Source organism: Camponotus vicinus, unplaced genomic scaffold (genome assembly GCF_025532165.1).
Source record: "Camponotus vicinus isolate PSW18456_S1 unplaced genomic scaffold, iyCamVici1.0 SCAF_4, whole genome shotgun sequence".
Taxonomy (NCBI): domain Eukaryota; kingdom Metazoa; phylum Arthropoda; class Insecta; order Hymenoptera; family Formicidae; genus Camponotus; species Camponotus vicinus.
In genome coordinates, this window is record NW_028141976.1 from 13,903,478 (window position 1) to 13,921,690 (window position 18,213).

Sequence of the window (18,213 nt, forward strand, 5' to 3'; positions counted from 1 at the left end):
AATACGACGTGTATACCGATAAATTCCATTCTTTTTTATAGTGATGCGGCACGTTAAATAATGATATTCACAAATCGACTGACAATGAGAGTATAAATTGCTTCTAACAACTCTCCTTTACTTAAAAGAAACTAAGAGAATTTACTATAAATTCTTTTTTTTATATCTTGGAAATCTAAATTTAAGAATCATAATGCATTCTTTTTTAGATATTGCAAATGCAAATTTATACACGCGCGCGCGCGTACACATTACGCATATGCAACACATGCACGCGACACACACACACACATATCTTTTATTTTGAAATTAGTTTAGTTAAGTCAATTAATTAGACGAGAGCCAATAATTAATTAAGCAAAAAGCCAATTTAGAAGATGAATGTGAGTTCACATCCAATTTTTTTAATACAATAATCCGTTATTTACCGCTAAAGTTACATTTAATATCGAAAAGCAATTTTAGAGAAATATAAATGTATATAAAATAAACAACACTTCGTATGTGTAGCAAACAGAAATTATTTACGTTGTCATAACGAGATGATAAAAACGATATGAATAAGAATGTTATCTCAATACGAGATAAGTAGTCAAGACATTAAATGTGAATAAAGAAATTTCTAAAGAATTAGATATAGTTCCCCCACTACATCCGTGATATGCGTTTTTTCTGTCTATGCTTACGGTTTTAAACAAGTTAGTTGAAATTCTTCGCCAGTAGAGTGGCAACGGTAAAACCGAGTTGTTATTTTACACACGTGAAAAAAAAAGAGCGCATCACCGCGACCAGCAGCGTCGCTCATTAGTAATGACAATGGCAAACAATAACTCGATCGGATAATCTCTCAACGGATCTGTGCTTCCTACCGGTAGTGACATTTTCGAGTCAAGTGCATACGCGTATCTTGCTCGTCAACGTAAAATGTGAAGTCATACTCGGCGCACGTTGACAGTTCCGCGCCGTCTATATAAATGCCGGAACCACTGAAAAAGGTGGTAGTCGCTCGCGGAATTCGATCATACGGCCATCCTTTCGGCGACTCGCGCGATGACAGTTCTAGATCTCGTCGCGATTTCGCTTCGTCGGGAATGACTTTTCTGTAAAATAAAATTTGGTGTTTTTCTTCTTTTTCCTTTTTTCTGAAATTAGAGAGAATTAGCTAAGTCTCTGGAGTGTGGAAAGATTTCAAGTGACTTGTCATTGATATCGAAACTCTCCTTGTGTGATTCTTAAGTGAATTTAAAACGGTGACATGCCGAGGTGAGTCGATCCGATTTTTAACGTATCCTTCCTCTCGTACGCTCGCAGATGCGTCTTTTTAATTAAACGCGTGTATAAGAGATCTCTCGACCTATCGCTTCCACGAAATTTTTTTTTAAGTCTCATTGTGCTCGCAAGCTTTCTGCCTCTCTTTCCCTCTTCGCGTCTTTCATAAATACGCGTATCCGCGCATGTGTACGCACGTAAAGTGCTTCTCTCCGCGCAAAAGATTTCGAAATGTGGAGTGAATCACCGCGATGATTTTCTCGTCTTTCATTTCGTGTGGATACTCCGTTCGCGGCATTCCACGAAGCGCGATGAAAATCGCTCGTTTCTCTCGAAAGCGCATTCTTTTCTTTTTATTCCCTCTTTTTTCCCCCTTCTTTCTTCGTTCTCTATCGTCGAGGGTTGAAGTTTACGAAACGCGCACGCAGCCGCCCACGCAAGCCGAAACGCCCGCACGTTTTCGCGTGCTTGCGAACGCGCGTACGACTTCGTAACGATTAACCCTTCAAACATCATGAAATCATATAGCTTTAATAAAGAATTCTCACATGGCTCATTTGATATTGACATGTTGAAAAATTCTGAAGACTGATTTAGGACTGATCTTAAAACTGAATCTTAAGACTGATTTGTTCTTTAAATCCGAGAGTAGGATTTTTATTCGAAATATCGATAAAAATATTAATAAATTTTCTTATTTATTTATGTGAAAATAGTCAACAAATAATTATCCTTTATTTAACTTTGCATTTAATTTAATGGAATTTTACATCAAAACTTAATTACATATATTTGTCTTAAAAGATTTAACGTTAAAGATTAATGAACTACCTTGACAAAAAGACAGTTTGTAGACATTGTTGTCCGTGAAAATAAACATCCATATATTTCTATAATTCTTTTTATGACTTAGAATAATGGACCTAATTCACAAAAAGATAAAAGAAGACAAAACAAAGTTCGTTTTGGAAATATCTCCTTTTTCTTCAATTCCTTGAATAATATAATTCTATTACTTTCGAGCCATAAATTTTATAAATATTTCAATGAGATTTTCCAAAAATTTCCAAATTCCTCCTTTTTTTGACCCATATGTTTGATCATTTATCAAACGTCTTTCTTTGCCATGAAACATAGAACTCCCTTTTCCAAAACTTTCTAATAATTACAAAACTACTTTCGTGTGGAGTGGGAAAAATTCCTCCTTTTTTTAAAAATAAACTTCCACAAATTTGCAAAAGCAAGTCAAATCACATTCGACTCTTCACGAAGCAACACTACACAGTGTTTCGAGCGTGCTGTCAGTCTTGTTATATCAACAAATAGGCAAGAGTAAGCTGTACCAGGTAAAATTTAATAATCAAGAGTTCAATATAAATTCAATTCTCTTTTGAAACATGAGACACTACAAACGCGCCTTTTATTTTATTTATTTATATTTTATATTTATATTTTTTTATATATTTTTATTATATTTTTATTTATATTTTATTTATTTATATTCATATGTATATATATATAATTACTTATAATTTTTAATTATAATTTTAATTATAATTTTTCGTTCCTCTCAACAACTGTCAAACTATTAATCTTTGCGACTCGCGATGACAGTCTCTCAATGCTCCAAATATAACAAAAATCGAAACGATTAATCATGGAAAAGAGACAACAATGACTGCAATATATTCAAGATTCGACTTTGTACGCCTTTTTTAGAGAGGAATTATATCGCATAATTCACTCGCGTATGGAATTGCGCGTGTGTATGCGTGAGCGAGTATGTGGGTGCGCGTGAACGGCCGTGGAAAGGGAAATTCGACGCATGCTTCCTTCCTTTTAATGTCTATACTCGAGGGATTTTGATCCACGAGGGGTTCAAGTTTTCGCGACGCTCAGTGCTTCGTATTAGATCCTCGTGGATCGTTTCGCGCATCTCGGATCGCGTGTGTGTGATCACTGAATTTCTATCTCATGATCTTCCAACCGGATCTTGCGTCGTGAGTTTTGATAAAAAATTTTCTCCTGTGATTTCATCATCAACTTTTTATTTCGTCCTTATATCAATAGTTATTTCGTAATCGTTCGATTATGGCGTCTCGTGAAATGTGATCAACAAGTGGATCGTGTAGATTTTCTGCTGATCTCTCGAGCCCATTTACTTAGGAATTTATACCTTTATTCAATTTGTTTTCGTCGAAAGCACACAATTAATTAATAGATAATTCTTGAGCTTATTAATTTTATTAAATTACGAATTATATTTATTCTTAAGTAATTGTAAGTTAATTTACATGTATTTTATTAAGATATTTATACATTATTTAGAAAGTTATAAGCTTTCGATTTTTGTTAAATATTAAACCTATTTCTACTTCAAAAATGTACGTTTTAAAAATAATATTTTAAAATAATCTATACGTCACACAAACAAAACATATTAGTATATTAAATTTATTTATACAATTTTTGTATTTGCCTTAATTTTTAAATATTTCTATAGCAATACAAATAATTTAGTTTTTATTTAAATTCATCTATTTAGATTTATTTATCTAAATAGGTAAATCTAAATAAAAGCCAAATTATTTGTATTGCTATAGAAATATTTAAAAAATAGACTTTGGTCTAATATCTAATTTTATTTATTGATTAAACTTTGATAACTACTATTTTACTCTCCTTCTCTTTTCTTTTCTCTTCTTCTGCTTATTATTTAATGACTTAAGTATGAGATATGTCTTGTTCATAATTTGCGGCACTATTATCATTTGTTTCAAAGTAAACTCATTGTTAGTTTAAACTTAATTGTATACTTTCGATGTTATCTTATTCCAGATGTAACAGATCATGTAAATCAGAGTATTCTTAATGAGAGATTTTATTTGAATTTCTTTAAAACGAAATATAGATTATTTAATACTTATATTGAGAAGAAAGTTTAGTAAATTAGAAATTTAATAAATTATAGATATAAATTGAGATATAAATTTTTGATTGATAAAGTTGATAAATTTTTCATTATAAATTATAGAGATAAATTTTTGACACGCAAAAGATAAAATCATTTATTCCACTCGGACGTATTCGGAGACAAATTTATTGAATCAACAATTTTATTTATCGTAATAAAAAAATTTTATCAAATTTTAAATCGATTTTAGTAATCAAATTTTAAATGATTATTTAAATACTGTACATGTGATATTAAATGACATTGTATACGTTAATTTAAGCTTAATTAAACTATATATATAATTTATATACAAATTTGGATTATTTGCCATGTATATCGGAACAAACAGTTCAAAAATAATTTATATTTTATTGTAATTCGCTTGAAATTTATATAATTTTTCAATGACTATATATTCATTTTTAAACATGAATTGTGATTTTCTTACAATATATTTTTCTTATATAAAGTACAATTCTATCTATTAGAATAAGTAATTATAGTATATATGTGTTTAAAGTTGACTTTTATCATTAATCGTTGCACGCACAAATTTTATTTGAATAAATACATTTTTATCATATCTGAAGGATTAATGAGAGAGAGAAAGAGAGAAAGCTCTGAAGAAATAAAATAATAACTTTTTTTACTAGAGAGAGATTTTTGAATATATTTAAAAAATAATTGAATTAATTAAAAGAACATATACGTATTGTATGAACATATATGTGATTCGTAAATAATATCAAGTTTTCGAATGCAATGCATATTATAATAATTACGTAAGACACAATTTTATAGATACGATATGTTTTAAAACATATGCACACACAATTATTTTGTAAAATACAAATGTAATCTCTTTAAACTTATAAATTTTTAAATCACATTTTTAATACATTTTTATTATTTATTACATATTTATTTTTTTTTAACATAATTTTATTTTTTCAAACATAATCAACAATTTAATAACAACAAAAAACTAAGATTGAATAAAATATGATGCATTTTCTTATGTCATTTGCCAAGAAAAAATGGAACAAAGCATATAAATATTTTCTATATTTAAAGAAATAATATCCCAAAAAATTTATTACCGAAAAAATATGTCAAAATCAACACATACTCGTACACGTGAAAACGTATTATCGCAGCTTTATTTCTCGATGAATTGATCTAATCATGTGAAGAAAGGATGCAAGACTGACGTATCATTTTGATCGATTGTCTGCTAGCTTGTCGCGCAAATGAGATAAATCGATGGCTGTCTTATCTTCTGGAATCGAGTGATAAGGGGAAGAACTGTCAAGGGGCACGTTCACGGTCACCCCAATATTGTCGAGATAGATCGATGAGTGAAAAATCAAATCGCGAATAGATTGAAAAGGCGAGAGAAGCAGTTTTAGGCAGCGCAGCATCAAGAGCCGAGATTTTCGCGGATTTATTTGTTTTGGCATCGCACATTGATGCATTTTACAGACCGGAAGCGATGGTAAATCCGATGCAAATCAACCGTGCTTCGCCGCAGGCACTCCTCATCGATTTCGAGTTACGGTGCACGTTGACCATGTTTTCCATTTCATCGATTTATAATTATGCACATTGGCAATCGAATCGCGAAAACGACGCACAGGACAAAAATTGTACGAATTCTTTTTTAGAATAGTTACATTCGTTTTATCCCGTTACAGAGAAATTCGCTTTTCCATCTTTTTTAGGCCTTTTCCTTTCATCTCTTTATACAATATCCTTTTATCCCTTTTTCTCGTAAAAAGAACCCGGTAAATGACATAAAGATGGTTTAAACCTATCAAATTTTCTTCTTTCTTTTTTAAATTCTATATAACTATGTGAAATAAAAATTCCTTAAGATAAAATCGATTTTAATTTTATTAAAATCTATAAAGACATTTTTTGTAGGATAACATGGTTTTTTTCATAGAATATATATATATATGTATGTATATTCTGCTATTTTTTAAAAAATTATCAATTCTCTAAAGTATGACATCGAATTTTGAAAAACTTACAAAAATATAGAATTCTATTTTTTTGTAAATTATTTTTGAAACAATTATTTCTAAAACAATTTCTACAACAATTTCATCAAAAAGTGAAGTTTTTTTCTCTGAATGACATATTTTCCCAGATTAGCCTATTACATTATTTCACATTTATCGTGTAGACGAGTGCTTGACGTCAACAAACAATGAGGTGCGTCTCTTCGATAGATTCTTTTAGAAACCTCCCTTTATTAAATTACTCGGTCCAGTGCTCGACCTTGTAAAAAGTATCGATCGCAATGCAATCGAGAACATGACAAACGCGTAATTTATTGATTGCGTTCTGTTTTACTAATGCGTAATTTATTGATTGCGTACTAATTACTAGAAAAATCTTGGTACATTTGCACTAAGATTAGAAACATAATTGCTCGCGTTAGAGTTTTTATTCTAAATAATAATTTATTCCATATATTATATTAATTTCAGATATAAAAAATTAATATTTTTAAATGAGTATTTTGAACTAATATATTATCATATTATGTTAATCATTCTGTTAGACATTGCTATAACTTTTTCAAGTGCGTCATCGTAGAAAATCGCATAGTATGCATATATCGCGACATTCCAAATCATTGGACTTACAAAATGTTGAACCGTATTTATTGAAGTTTGGGAATGTGGCCAAATATTTGCTCGAAAATTTGCATGTCGCAAAATACAATTATCTGTCATTTATAAACTTATACGAAAAGCGTAAGAAAATAATGATAATAGTGTCCTTTGTGCATCCGCTGCATAAACATGTCACAGTCTTTAAAACATTAATTTATTATAACTTCTTTCTGACAATGACCTGTTTTGTTTCAATAGATTCTGCGTAAAACTCAGGGAACGTTGTGTCATGTGAAAGATGAGTTGTATGATCGATCAATAGTATGAATAATATAACAATATAAATTAATTAATTAAAATGTAACAGCCATATATGTATCACGAGTATCTGATCGCCATCTGATTGATTGATTGATTGCAAATATTCTTAATATTTTCTGCGAAAAAGACTTCCATATATGACCTTAATTGTCTCCGATTTCAGTTATCGCTCGACAAGAGAGCCGATATTGAATCACACGTCGCTCTTTGAATATTGTCCAATATTAATTTTCAGAATTACGCGTCATGCATATAAGCATTATAATTATACTTTGAACAGTTTATATATTTACGTGTACATAAAGTCTCTCGCACAAACGAAATAAATTATTTCTATGTAGCAGTTTTCTTTGCAAGCTTCGTTACTTTGCAGTTGCATTAGGATTGTGTATTACCTTCTTAGTTTTAACTATCCATACAAGAGGATAATAACTTACATAGAGAGAATAACTGGGAAATAAACAAGCTTGTCAAATGCTCTTTTCAGATACGGCGAAATGGAAGGCCACTTTCAGGGCAAGGCACCGGAAGAGGATATGATTGGACAATTGCAAAATAATAAGAGATCTACAATGACGTTAAACATGAGCGGATTGTGGGACGTGGTTCCACGATTGGATCATTATAGGTATGAATTAATTAAATTAAAATTTATGTTTGTAAATTAATATAAAAAAATTAGCAGTTTCGAAATTGAATCATTAAATTATGATCGTACACATCGAAACCAATAGCTTGAAAATTAAACGTTGTATTCTTTATAATAATTAAACGATAATTCTTTATTATGATGTTTATATTCTATACATATATTTCTTAATTATTGCTACGTAAATTTAATTGAAGGAAAGAGAAAAGCTTTTAATGTTTAATTAATTTGCTCTAGGGAAATTTCAGTTTATTCGTTTTGGCACGAGAACGTAATGATTTCCAGCATTTTATTTATTTTAAACGAAATATTGGGAAACCATTAACTTTTTGTACATCCCTATTCTGCATATTAAGAAATAAATAACGTTTATGTTTTTCATACATTTATCTAAAAAGGATTTATTCAATTTTGAATAAATTGAATTGATGCAATTTTAATACGTCAAAATATATATCAACAATCTTTTTTACAGATTAAGTCGTCGCGCGAAAAGACCATCTCTGAGCACTCTGCATGAAGGAAACCTCATAAAAGTGAGAGAACTTACATATATTTAAAATACTCTAACACGAATATAGAAGTTTTCAATGGAAAACTTTTACATTAACTTTTTCAAGGTAGCTTTAAACTCCTATCATAATTTAAACGACATTGCTAAGACTTATCAGTCAAGTAGATTTGAATATTTATCGATTTTCTCGGTTTAAAAAATATATTTCGCTATTCACTTAGAATGTTTATTTTTTTGTTGCGTCATTATTAAATCATATGTGCAATATTATGTACAAATTACAAATTGTTTATCTTCTAAATCTAAAAAAAAAGTATGCGTCAAAATTGATATCACATTTCTTGACTTCATATCATATTTACAATCGAATTTTCAAGTAAAACTTTTGTTTTATTGAAGAAATGTTAAAATATAATAAAAATATTAAGGCAAAGTTTTAGTAAAGTTATTTATAACACACGATAATTTTTAAAAAACTTATACGTAGAATTAATAATATATTACACAAGTTTTCATGGCTGATAAGAGTTGCGTGTTCTAATTTCTCTGCTCCATTTCGAAGACGATCGAAGTCGTAGAGATAACAAAACCAAGACGAAACAAGTTTATTAAGTTTACACAGCAGTAAACATCCGTCTAGGGGGGATTAGAAAAAGTATCACGAAGATGTAGAGTTTCTTATACGCATCTAAGGATTTGAAAGATTAATCAATTTTGTACATTGTTATAATCCTTTTCAATGAAATTTTTTCAATGATAGCTTATTAAAAGAAGCATGCATTCCTTTCTTCTACGTATTTTATACACAATTATGTTGTATATAAAATTTTCCCACATATTATCGATATAAAAGTAGATAGCCAAATAATATATACTACTTGAGATCAGCAAATCTGAGATAAAATTTTTTTACATGTTGTCAATAAAAAAAATAAATAGCTCAATAATAACTTGATATCGACAGATCTGAGATTTGAAAAAATAGAAATATGTAATCGCCTCATTTTATATCCATTAAAATTTTTCATCACAACTCTCTCGAAATTGCTACTAATAATATTTACTATGCTACTGATAATATTATTGTGCAAAGATAAAGGACCTGAAAAAAATAAAGAAAAAATATTAAAAATTTGATGGCACATTTTGTTGCATACTGAAGAACGGCGGCAAAATTGCAAACCTAATTGTAGCATAATATAATAGATAAAAAATGTGGAATAAAGAAGGAAAAGAAAAACTTGTGTAATAAAGCATTATCTTTCCGATACGGATGTTGATTTCGTAAGTGGAACGAAAAACATTCTTTTTAACATTTTCCAGTCATGTATAACTATATACGTCTATATACTATGCTATATTTTTTCGAATATATCAACGCATTGTAATCCCAAAAGAGAGGGAAGGTCTGATTACTTTAAAGCACATACAATCCAAATTAATTGGATTACTTTTCGAAATGTTGTTGCATACATATGAATAATACTGACAATAAATCATGTTTAATTTATTTAATACAATTTTGTATGTGTAATTCGATCTTCTACGCAACTCGAATTGCACGATGCAGATCGTGTTTCTAAATAAATATCGCTTTCAGGACGCCAATGCCGTCGAGACCGGGCAGGTCGGGAGCGTCGCCGGTCAGCAGGGTCATGTCGGAATAAAATTAGGATGGATCCAAGGCGTCCTCATACCGTGCCTGCTGAACATATGGGGCGTAATGCTGTTTCTGCGACTTTCCTGGGTAGTCGCCCAGGCCGGTATTCTATATAGCATCGTTATTATCGGGATATCGGCGATCGTCTGCGTCATTACGACGCTTAGCCTCAGCGCAATTAGCACTAATGGGGAAGTAAAAGGAGGTGTGTTACAGTAACGTATTCTGTAATTCTTTTTTAGGAGTGGCATCGCGCACATCACCGCGATTTATATACGGGTCTCAGGAGAAACTCAACGAATCATGTCATTAAAAGTTAATAAATCTAATAACCATATTTTCGAGATTCATTGCGCAAAGTACTTTTAGCATTTTAAAATGTATAAAATTAATAATTAATTTGTGAGTTAAAGATTTGCCCTGTAGAATTAAAATTTTTATTTTCCCGATTTTTTTGTGTCGTACAGTTAAAACTCGCATCACTATAAAAAGGTTTGTTTGATATATTTTATGATTTTGAAATTAAATTATATTTTACAGAGGATATATCTTTTTATTTTAATCCAGATTAATTTTGTATTAGATTTATTAACTTTTGATATAACTGATCCTCCTTAAACATCTTTTCTTTTTCAAATTCTCTTTTAAAGTGAAGTTCTTAGAATTATTTATCTCCAAATTAACCCGCATTTTGTCTTGAATAAACAAGATATAATTATACTTTCGTATGTTAATCTTGTTGTATTTCTTGACTGTTAAATCTCATTTTATATGACAGAAGAATAATGCAGATAGAAAAGATAAAAAATCAGAGATAAAAAATTCTATATTTAGACGAATAATTATTATTTATTTTAAACACACTAACAATCTTGGTAAAATTCCCTGTTTTCAATTAATTTCAAATGCTTGCCACTTTAAAAAAAATTTAATTCGTAGCCTATAAGATGATGTTATAATAAACTTTTTATATATGAAAATTATATAATGCAAAATATATAGAGGTTAAATAATTTTTAAAAATATTCCATACTTTTATAAAAAAAAATTTTAATGTTCGTTGTTTAAGTGTGTATTTTAAGAATAAAATCAATTTATTTATAGGTGGAATATATTTTATCATATCTCGTTCTCTTGGACCGGAGTTTGGTGCATCGGTTGGTATCGTATTTGCATGCGCGAATTCTGTAGCAGCTTCGATGAACACGATCGGTTTCTGCGATTCCCTAAACGATTTACTGAAGTCATACGATTTGAAAATCATAGATAACAGCGTCAATGACATTAGAATCGTCGGTATAATAGCGCTTATTGTCATGATTCTTATCTGTGCAGTCGGCATGGAATGGGAGTCAAAGGTATTACATTAAAATTTTTGAAAAATATAAAAATAAATCATGAATTTTTAAAATTTTATAAAATTAAAAAAAAAACAAAAATGTAAAAGATTCGAATATAAAGAACAACACTTGTTTTAATAAGTGATTTTGCGCTTTCGTTTAGGCCCAAAATTTCCTGATAGCTGTCATTTTGAGTGCGATCTTTGATTTTTTGATTGGAACCATTATGGGACCGCAAGATGAAAAGCAAAAAGCGAAAGGTTTCATGGGGTTTTCAGGTAGGTATAAAGCCAAATATAATTGAGAGATAAAGCAATAATAATAATACGTTATGTGATGAAACGGATTTATCTATAATAAAGAATATATGATGTTTAGCGGAAGTATTTATGGACAATTTGTGGTCGGACTATCGATACTCTGAGAACAGCAATCATACCTTCTTTTCGGTATTTGCTATTTTCTTTCCATCAGTCACCGGCATTCAAGCGGGTGCCAATATTTCCGGCGATCTGAAGGATCCAGCGAGCAGTATACCCAGTGGAACTCTTCTTGCCCTGTTGATCTCCATGTTTAGTTATGTAACTTTCGTCTTCTTTGCCGGTGCGGCGGCTGCTAGAGATGCAGGTGGTTTCGTTAACAATACTACCGTGGAATGCGTTGCCGGGTACAACTGCACTTATGGATTGCATAATAGTTACTCGGTAAGATTTTATAAAAGTAATAGTGTATGTCAAAACTATTATAGTCTCTTTCTTTAATAGATTTTTTTACCAGAAAATACCGCAAAAACTCTCTTTCTCTCTTTTTTTCCAAAATCAAATTTAATAATTTAATTTGATAATTCTTGTTTTAAGAGATCCAAAATTAAATGTTAGATGTATTTTAAAGTTTGGATATTATATTAAAATTAATAATCTTTTTGTAAATTAATTTAAAGAATACAGATAATTTGTGACCTGCATTCTTTGATTAGTATACTTTTTAATTGTTATGAAAATATATAATTTAATATCAAACAAAATTATTTAATTTTGCAACTGCAAACGAGGCAGATTTGTAATGTTTATTATTTATAAAATTATTACAAAAGAGAATAATTCTGAAATTTTTGCCAGGAGGTTGCAAGATACTAATATAACTGTTAGATATATAATGTTTTATTGAACAAATCTGTTATTATTCTTTCACGTTTTTGTCATGTGTATTTTTTCAGGTCATGCAATTAATGTCTATTTGGGGTCCGCTGATTTATGCAGGATGCTTTGCAGCAACTCTGTCGACGGCGCTAACGAATTTATTGTCGGTGCCAAGACTCATTCAAGCTCTAGGTCAAGATCGAATTTATCCCTGGTTGTTCTATTTCAGTAAAGGATACGGGAAATCTAGGGAACCATATCGAGGATACGTTCTCACATTTGTTGTCGCGGCTGTTTTTCTCTTAATTGGTAATGTATTTTGTAATCTATTTCGATATACATCAAGAACTTAATTAGAAAGAGTTATCGCAAATTTTTATTGCTGTTAATTTTATATCCTAAGAATTTTCAATTATTTTTTTCCTTTCAGCCAATCTCAACGTAGTCGCACCGCTGATCTCGAACTTTTACTTAGCATCTTACGCTTTAATCAATTTCTGCACTTTTCACGCAGCACTAGTCCGTCCACTCGGATGGCGACCTACTTTTAAAGTAAGTATGAAATCGAACTTAATCGAACTGACTTAATCAAACAATATAAAAAAGTATCCAGATATTTAATTCTAATACCATTAATATTTGGATATTCTTGTATGATGTGCATTTAAATTAGAAAAAAGAAATTTTACATCATATTCTATTCACATAAACTTTAATTTTTATATATTATTATTAATTAATATTTGCTAGAAATAAATTTGAAAAGATATTAAGAAATCATTTATTAGGCATAAGATAGAAATTTGTATGTGTATATATATGCAATTTTATTAATCTCTTTTTTTACAGTACTACAATACCTGGTTATCTTTGTGCGGATTCATTCTTTGCGTGGCAATCATGTTCCTTATCGACTGGGTGACTTCACTCATTACTTTTGTCGTCATCTTTGCGCTGTATCTGATAGTAGTTTATCGTAAGCCGGATGTGAATTGGGGTAGCAGCACACAAGCGCAAACTTATAAAACTGCACTTTCCATCGTTTACAGGTATCATTGAAAAAAAGCATAACATTTTCCGTTTGAGATGAATCAGATTTCTCATCATAATAAACTAGTAGATTAATCGGATAAGAATTATGAATATTTTTTGCTCTACTATCATCGTTTTTTTTTTTTATTTATTGGGAAACTTAAAGCGATACTTTTCTCTATGATTTATGATAATTTCTAGATTGAACTCCATCGACGAGCACGTGAAGAATTACGCTCCTCAGATCCTGGCGCTTACCGGTCCTCCTGGTGCGAGACCCGCATTATTACAACTAGCGAATCTCATCACGAAGAATCATTCTCTGCTAATTTCCGGCGAAGTCTATTCGGTAGTTACAATACAATTTTATGCTTATTATTTCTGTCGTCGCTTATGTGCTAAAGTTTCGAAATTCGTGATTTTAGACACGACTTTCGTATCGGTTACGCTCGGCGCGTTTAAGGAGCGGTTATTCTTGGCTTCATCAACAACGTATAAAATCGTTCTATCATGTGGTGGAGGATTTAAGTCTGGAACGAGGCGCGGCTGCGTTGATGCAGGCCACTGGGGTCGGCAAATTAGCCCCCAACGTGGTCCTCATGGGTTACAAGACTCATTGGTCGACATGCAATTACAAAGATCTGCAGGAATACTTCAACATTCTTCAGTAAGACTGTGTTATATTGCTTACTTTAAAATTATTCCAAAATTGCGGGCCGAAAATGAGCTGCTGATGTTTGAAAATTTGACGCACGTTTTTCCCCTTTTCTAGCAACGCTTTCGATCACAAATTGGCTGTGGCAATTTTGAGAATCGCCGAAGGTCTGGACTGCTCTACTATGACGAATGGGAATGGTGAACACGATGAACACGGAGTTCTTGCACAGAGTAGCTACGATTTAGCAGGGAACACACTGATGCACGCCGACAGCGATCTCTCGATGAGCACGCAGATTCCCAGGGTACAGAGCGTGCCTACAATAGGTAAAAATCGATACCATATTAAGCAGAAGAAAATTGCATCGATCTCGATATTTATAATCTATCGTTAATTACAATCAAAATCTCGTCATTTTATTATCGACACAGATAATCATTTTATCCTGTGAAAATCTACTCAGATTAGTTCAATTCGATAAAAATGTATCATAATCACAAAATTGTAATTAAAAAGATTTTACGAACGATTTTTTCAATATTTTGCGATAAGCGTGTATTTTTTAACTAATGTTGTTCCACAGGCACTCCATTTGTCTCACATACCGACGTAATACATATGATCAGAGATTCACCAATACATTGCATTCGAGAAAACTTAAAACTGAAGAAAAAATATGCTACCGATAAATTATTGTAAGTATAGCAGTGTATAACGTGGTCTTTATCACATTAATTGTTGGTGAAAGCTTTTCTTGTCAAATTTAAAATCAATTTTTCCTAACAAAAATTTGATGAAATCGTTATTAAAACCCATTTTTTCATTATTAAATTTTTCAGTAAATCAAGTTTCTAATAATATGACTTAAAATTAACTAGAAAATAAAATTTATTTGTTCATTTATATGGTTAAAATTTAATTTTTGTCGCAATTCTTTAATTTTCAAAATTAAAAAATATTTTTTTGCCAATCAAAAACTTGTATTCTGAAAACAAAATTTATAATATCAAAATTATCGAAAATTAGATCGTCTTTGTTTGCTATTAATATACAATTAATTACTTATTATCATTTTAGTGAGAAACGCAACGGCATGGCTTCTATACCAGAAAATGTAACAATTTTCCAGAAGAAACATAAGAAAGGAACGATTGATGTATGGTGGTTGTACGATGATGGAGGTAATTTATAAAAATTAAATTTCAACAGACGGTTGTAATATGTGTCCATGATAATTAAATGTGTCAAAATCATTCATATATAGATCTCGCGTTGAAATTTTCAATTTATCTATAAATGATGAAATGATCATTTAATAGGTCTAACGATTCTTCTGCCGTACATAATTAGTACTCGCTCTAATTGGGAGACCTGCAAGATAAGAATATTCGCTCTTGCCAATCACAAACAGGATATCAATGCGCAAGAAAAAGAGTAAGTAAAGAATAAAAACATAAAATATTCCATAATAAAGTGTATAAACTTCTTTAACAATTTATCGAAGAAATAATAATTGAATAAATAATGTCACACAGACAAAAGTTAAAAATTAAAAAATAAATAAAAATAAATAGATATAAAAAATAAATAAATCTTATTCTAAGATTGTATTTATTTATACTGATTAATATATTATTACTTATATTATTGAAATTATTGCGTAGAATGGACGAAATAATGTGCAAGGCTCGAATAAAATACAGCAGTTTAAAGATGGTAGATGATATTAGCGTCGAACCAAAACAGGAAACTTTGTCTTTCTTCGACAAACTAATATCCGACTTCCGAAAGAATGATACTTCTGACAATTCAGGTAAGTTATCGTCACAGTTTTTGCTTTAATGAAATCAATTACTTTTAACGTTCGATGAACTGCTAATTATTATTATTTCCAGAATGTTACGTTACCGATTTCGAGCTTCAGAATCTACGGGATAAAACGTATCGACAATTGAGATTGCGAGAATTATTGTTGGAGAACTCGAATGAGTCCACCTTGATAGTCATGTGAGTATAATAAAATATCAAGCTTTATCTTTGCTACAAAATTACATGTACATATTTGTACGCAATAACTTTTGTGATTTCGTAAATTTTATTTATATAAAAATTAATTTTAATTAATATGAAAATAATATTTAAGAATAATATTTAAGAAAAAATATATAAATTAAATACAAATTCTTGAAGCTACCTGTCAGATATTTTAGATCACATTCTGCTACAAATGGATTGCTTATAAAACATATAACTCATATGTGCATGTTACGTGCAGCTATTGCATTATTATTCCTTTTTACATCGCTATTGATAATTTTCTAAAAATATCTTTATGCTCGGTAGGTCTTTACCAATGCCAAGAAAAGGCGCAGTTTCGGCGCCGTTATATATGGCCTGGTTGGAAACGCTTACGAGAGATATGCCACCGACGATTTTAGTCCGCGGAAATCATACATCCGTATTAACATTCTACTCGTAGTCTATCGATTGTAATCTAGCTATAATCAACTAATGTGATTTGCGTCAAATTGTTGACACGCCAGGAAAAATTTGTCTCCATTACAAAGATCTTTTTTCAATTCGGAGACGCATAGTGTGTATGTGTATACATATATATATATATATATATATATATATATATATATATATATACACATGTGGGATATTTATTGCCAAAAGATCGTGTAGGTATGCCAATACCTCAACATGTCTTTGTTTTTATACTTGTACTTCACGTCAACGTTATGATATCTCATCCTGTCGATTTGTAAGTTAGAATTAAAAAGATCCTCTTGTTATATGTATATAAGTGTAGTATAATAAGATGATTCTGGTACCTGTAGGACAATGTCTCTCGACTGTTTCGCTTCTTAATTATTCAACTTAGCATATAGTATATCACTATAATATACAGGGTGTTTCTTAACAAGTGCGAAAAATTTTAAGAGATGATTCTTTTTGTCGAAAATTAAGGGGGATTTTTTATATAAATATATACTCCTACATCCCTCCCTGTGGAGTTAAACTCCTCCAAAAATGGGGGTAAAAATTAGGTTTTTATTTTTTCTCCAATTTGGAACAAGTTAAAGAGTTATCCACCTAATTTCATTTCTTTAACTTGTTCCAAATTTGAGAAAAAAATAAAAACCTAATTTTTACCTCTATTTTTGAAGAAGTAACTCCAGGGAGGGATGTAGGAGTATATGTTTATATGAAAAACCCTCCTTAATTTTCGACAGAGAATCATCTCCTAAAACTTTTCGCATTTATTAAGAAACACCCTGTATATATCATTATAGCGACTGAACAAAATGAGAATGAAAATTTTTGAATAAGACCGTATTTGAGATCGTAACTTAAAATAGATGATATAAACATTATAGTGATAATCAATCGAAGATTTTTGGCAAAAAGAAATATTGAATATACGTAAACAAGAATAAATTAATAATGTTCCTATAATTCTTTTTTAAGGAAGTAGGAAATATTTGCAGAGAATATAAAAAAATAAAAATTACCCTGCATATCGCATTGTCATGTTAGGAAATGCTATATTTGTATAGAAATTCTGATAAGTGAGAATTAAATTTTCACAATTTCTTCACTGCAATCTCATGTGAAATTATGATGGACAAGCGAAAAATTATTGATAAAATATAACAAAGACTTTCTTTTTTTTCAGGATTTATGTAAAGAGATACGTGTCTCTAATTATTTATTTGTAATTATTTTGCTTTTATATGTAAATATAACCCTTTAAATTAATTATTTACATCATATAGAAAAGACAAAAATGTATATTTATAATACATTAACATAACAAGATACGTAATTTAAGCATTTTAAGTATATATTATATAACTAAAACAATGCAACACAATTTTAAAATAGATATATTAAAACATATTATTCACTCTATTCTATCTGTTATCTTTACAATTATTTTGCTATACATCTTTTATAGATCTTTCTTTCAGGAAATATTAATTATTATAATCATGATTCAATGTAATTAGGAAATAATGTAAACATATTTCGTCTAAAGAAAATC

At 30.1% G+C, this 18,213-nt stretch overlaps 1 protein-coding gene across 2 annotated transcripts; it reads left to right on the top strand.

Moving 5' to 3' along the window:
* The first annotated feature begins 751 nt into the window (after window positions 1-751).
* Nkcc (sodium potassium chloride cotransporter) lies at window positions 752-18,190 on the top strand. 2 transcript variants are annotated; one of them, XM_083096023.1, is made up of 19 exons: window positions 752-1,263; window positions 7,658-7,798; window positions 8,295-8,355; window positions 9,934-10,198; window positions 11,098-11,351; window positions 11,497-11,611; window positions 11,712-12,037; window positions 12,550-12,781; window positions 12,903-13,024; window positions 13,322-13,521; window positions 13,706-13,853; window positions 13,930-14,171; window positions 14,277-14,488; window positions 14,746-14,857; window positions 15,240-15,343; window positions 15,482-15,596; window positions 15,827-15,975; window positions 16,058-16,169; window positions 16,506-18,190. In XM_083096023.1, exons 1-19 carry the CDS (start codon window positions 1,256-1,258, stop codon window positions 16,639-16,641), a joined length of 3,054 nt encoding a protein of 1,017 aa, XP_082952149.1. In that variant the 5' UTR covers window positions 752-1,255; the 3' UTR covers window positions 16,642-18,190. The 2 variants fall into 2 exon arrangements, with proteins under 2 accessions (XP_082952149.1, XP_082952147.1); XM_083096021.1 differs by lacking the exon at window positions 752-1,263 and adding an exon at window positions 3,137-3,269.
* Window positions 18,191-18,213: the final 23 nt, after the last annotated feature.

What these genes read in the sequence shown, in the direction of transcription:
- Nkcc (XM_083096021.1), top strand. Translation starts at nt 3,244, where the DNA reads ATGATCTTCCAACCGGATCTTGCGTC. An exon ending in GCATGGAATGGGAGTCAAAG is followed by an intron (nt 11,352 to 11,496) that starts GTATTACATTAA and finishes GCTTTCGTTTAG; the next exon opens with GCCCAAAATTTCCTGATAGC. An exon ending in GAGTCCACCTTGATAGTCAT is followed by an intron (nt 16,170 to 16,505) that starts GTGAGTATAATA and finishes TATGCTCGGTAG; the next exon opens with GTCTTTACCAATGCCAAGAA.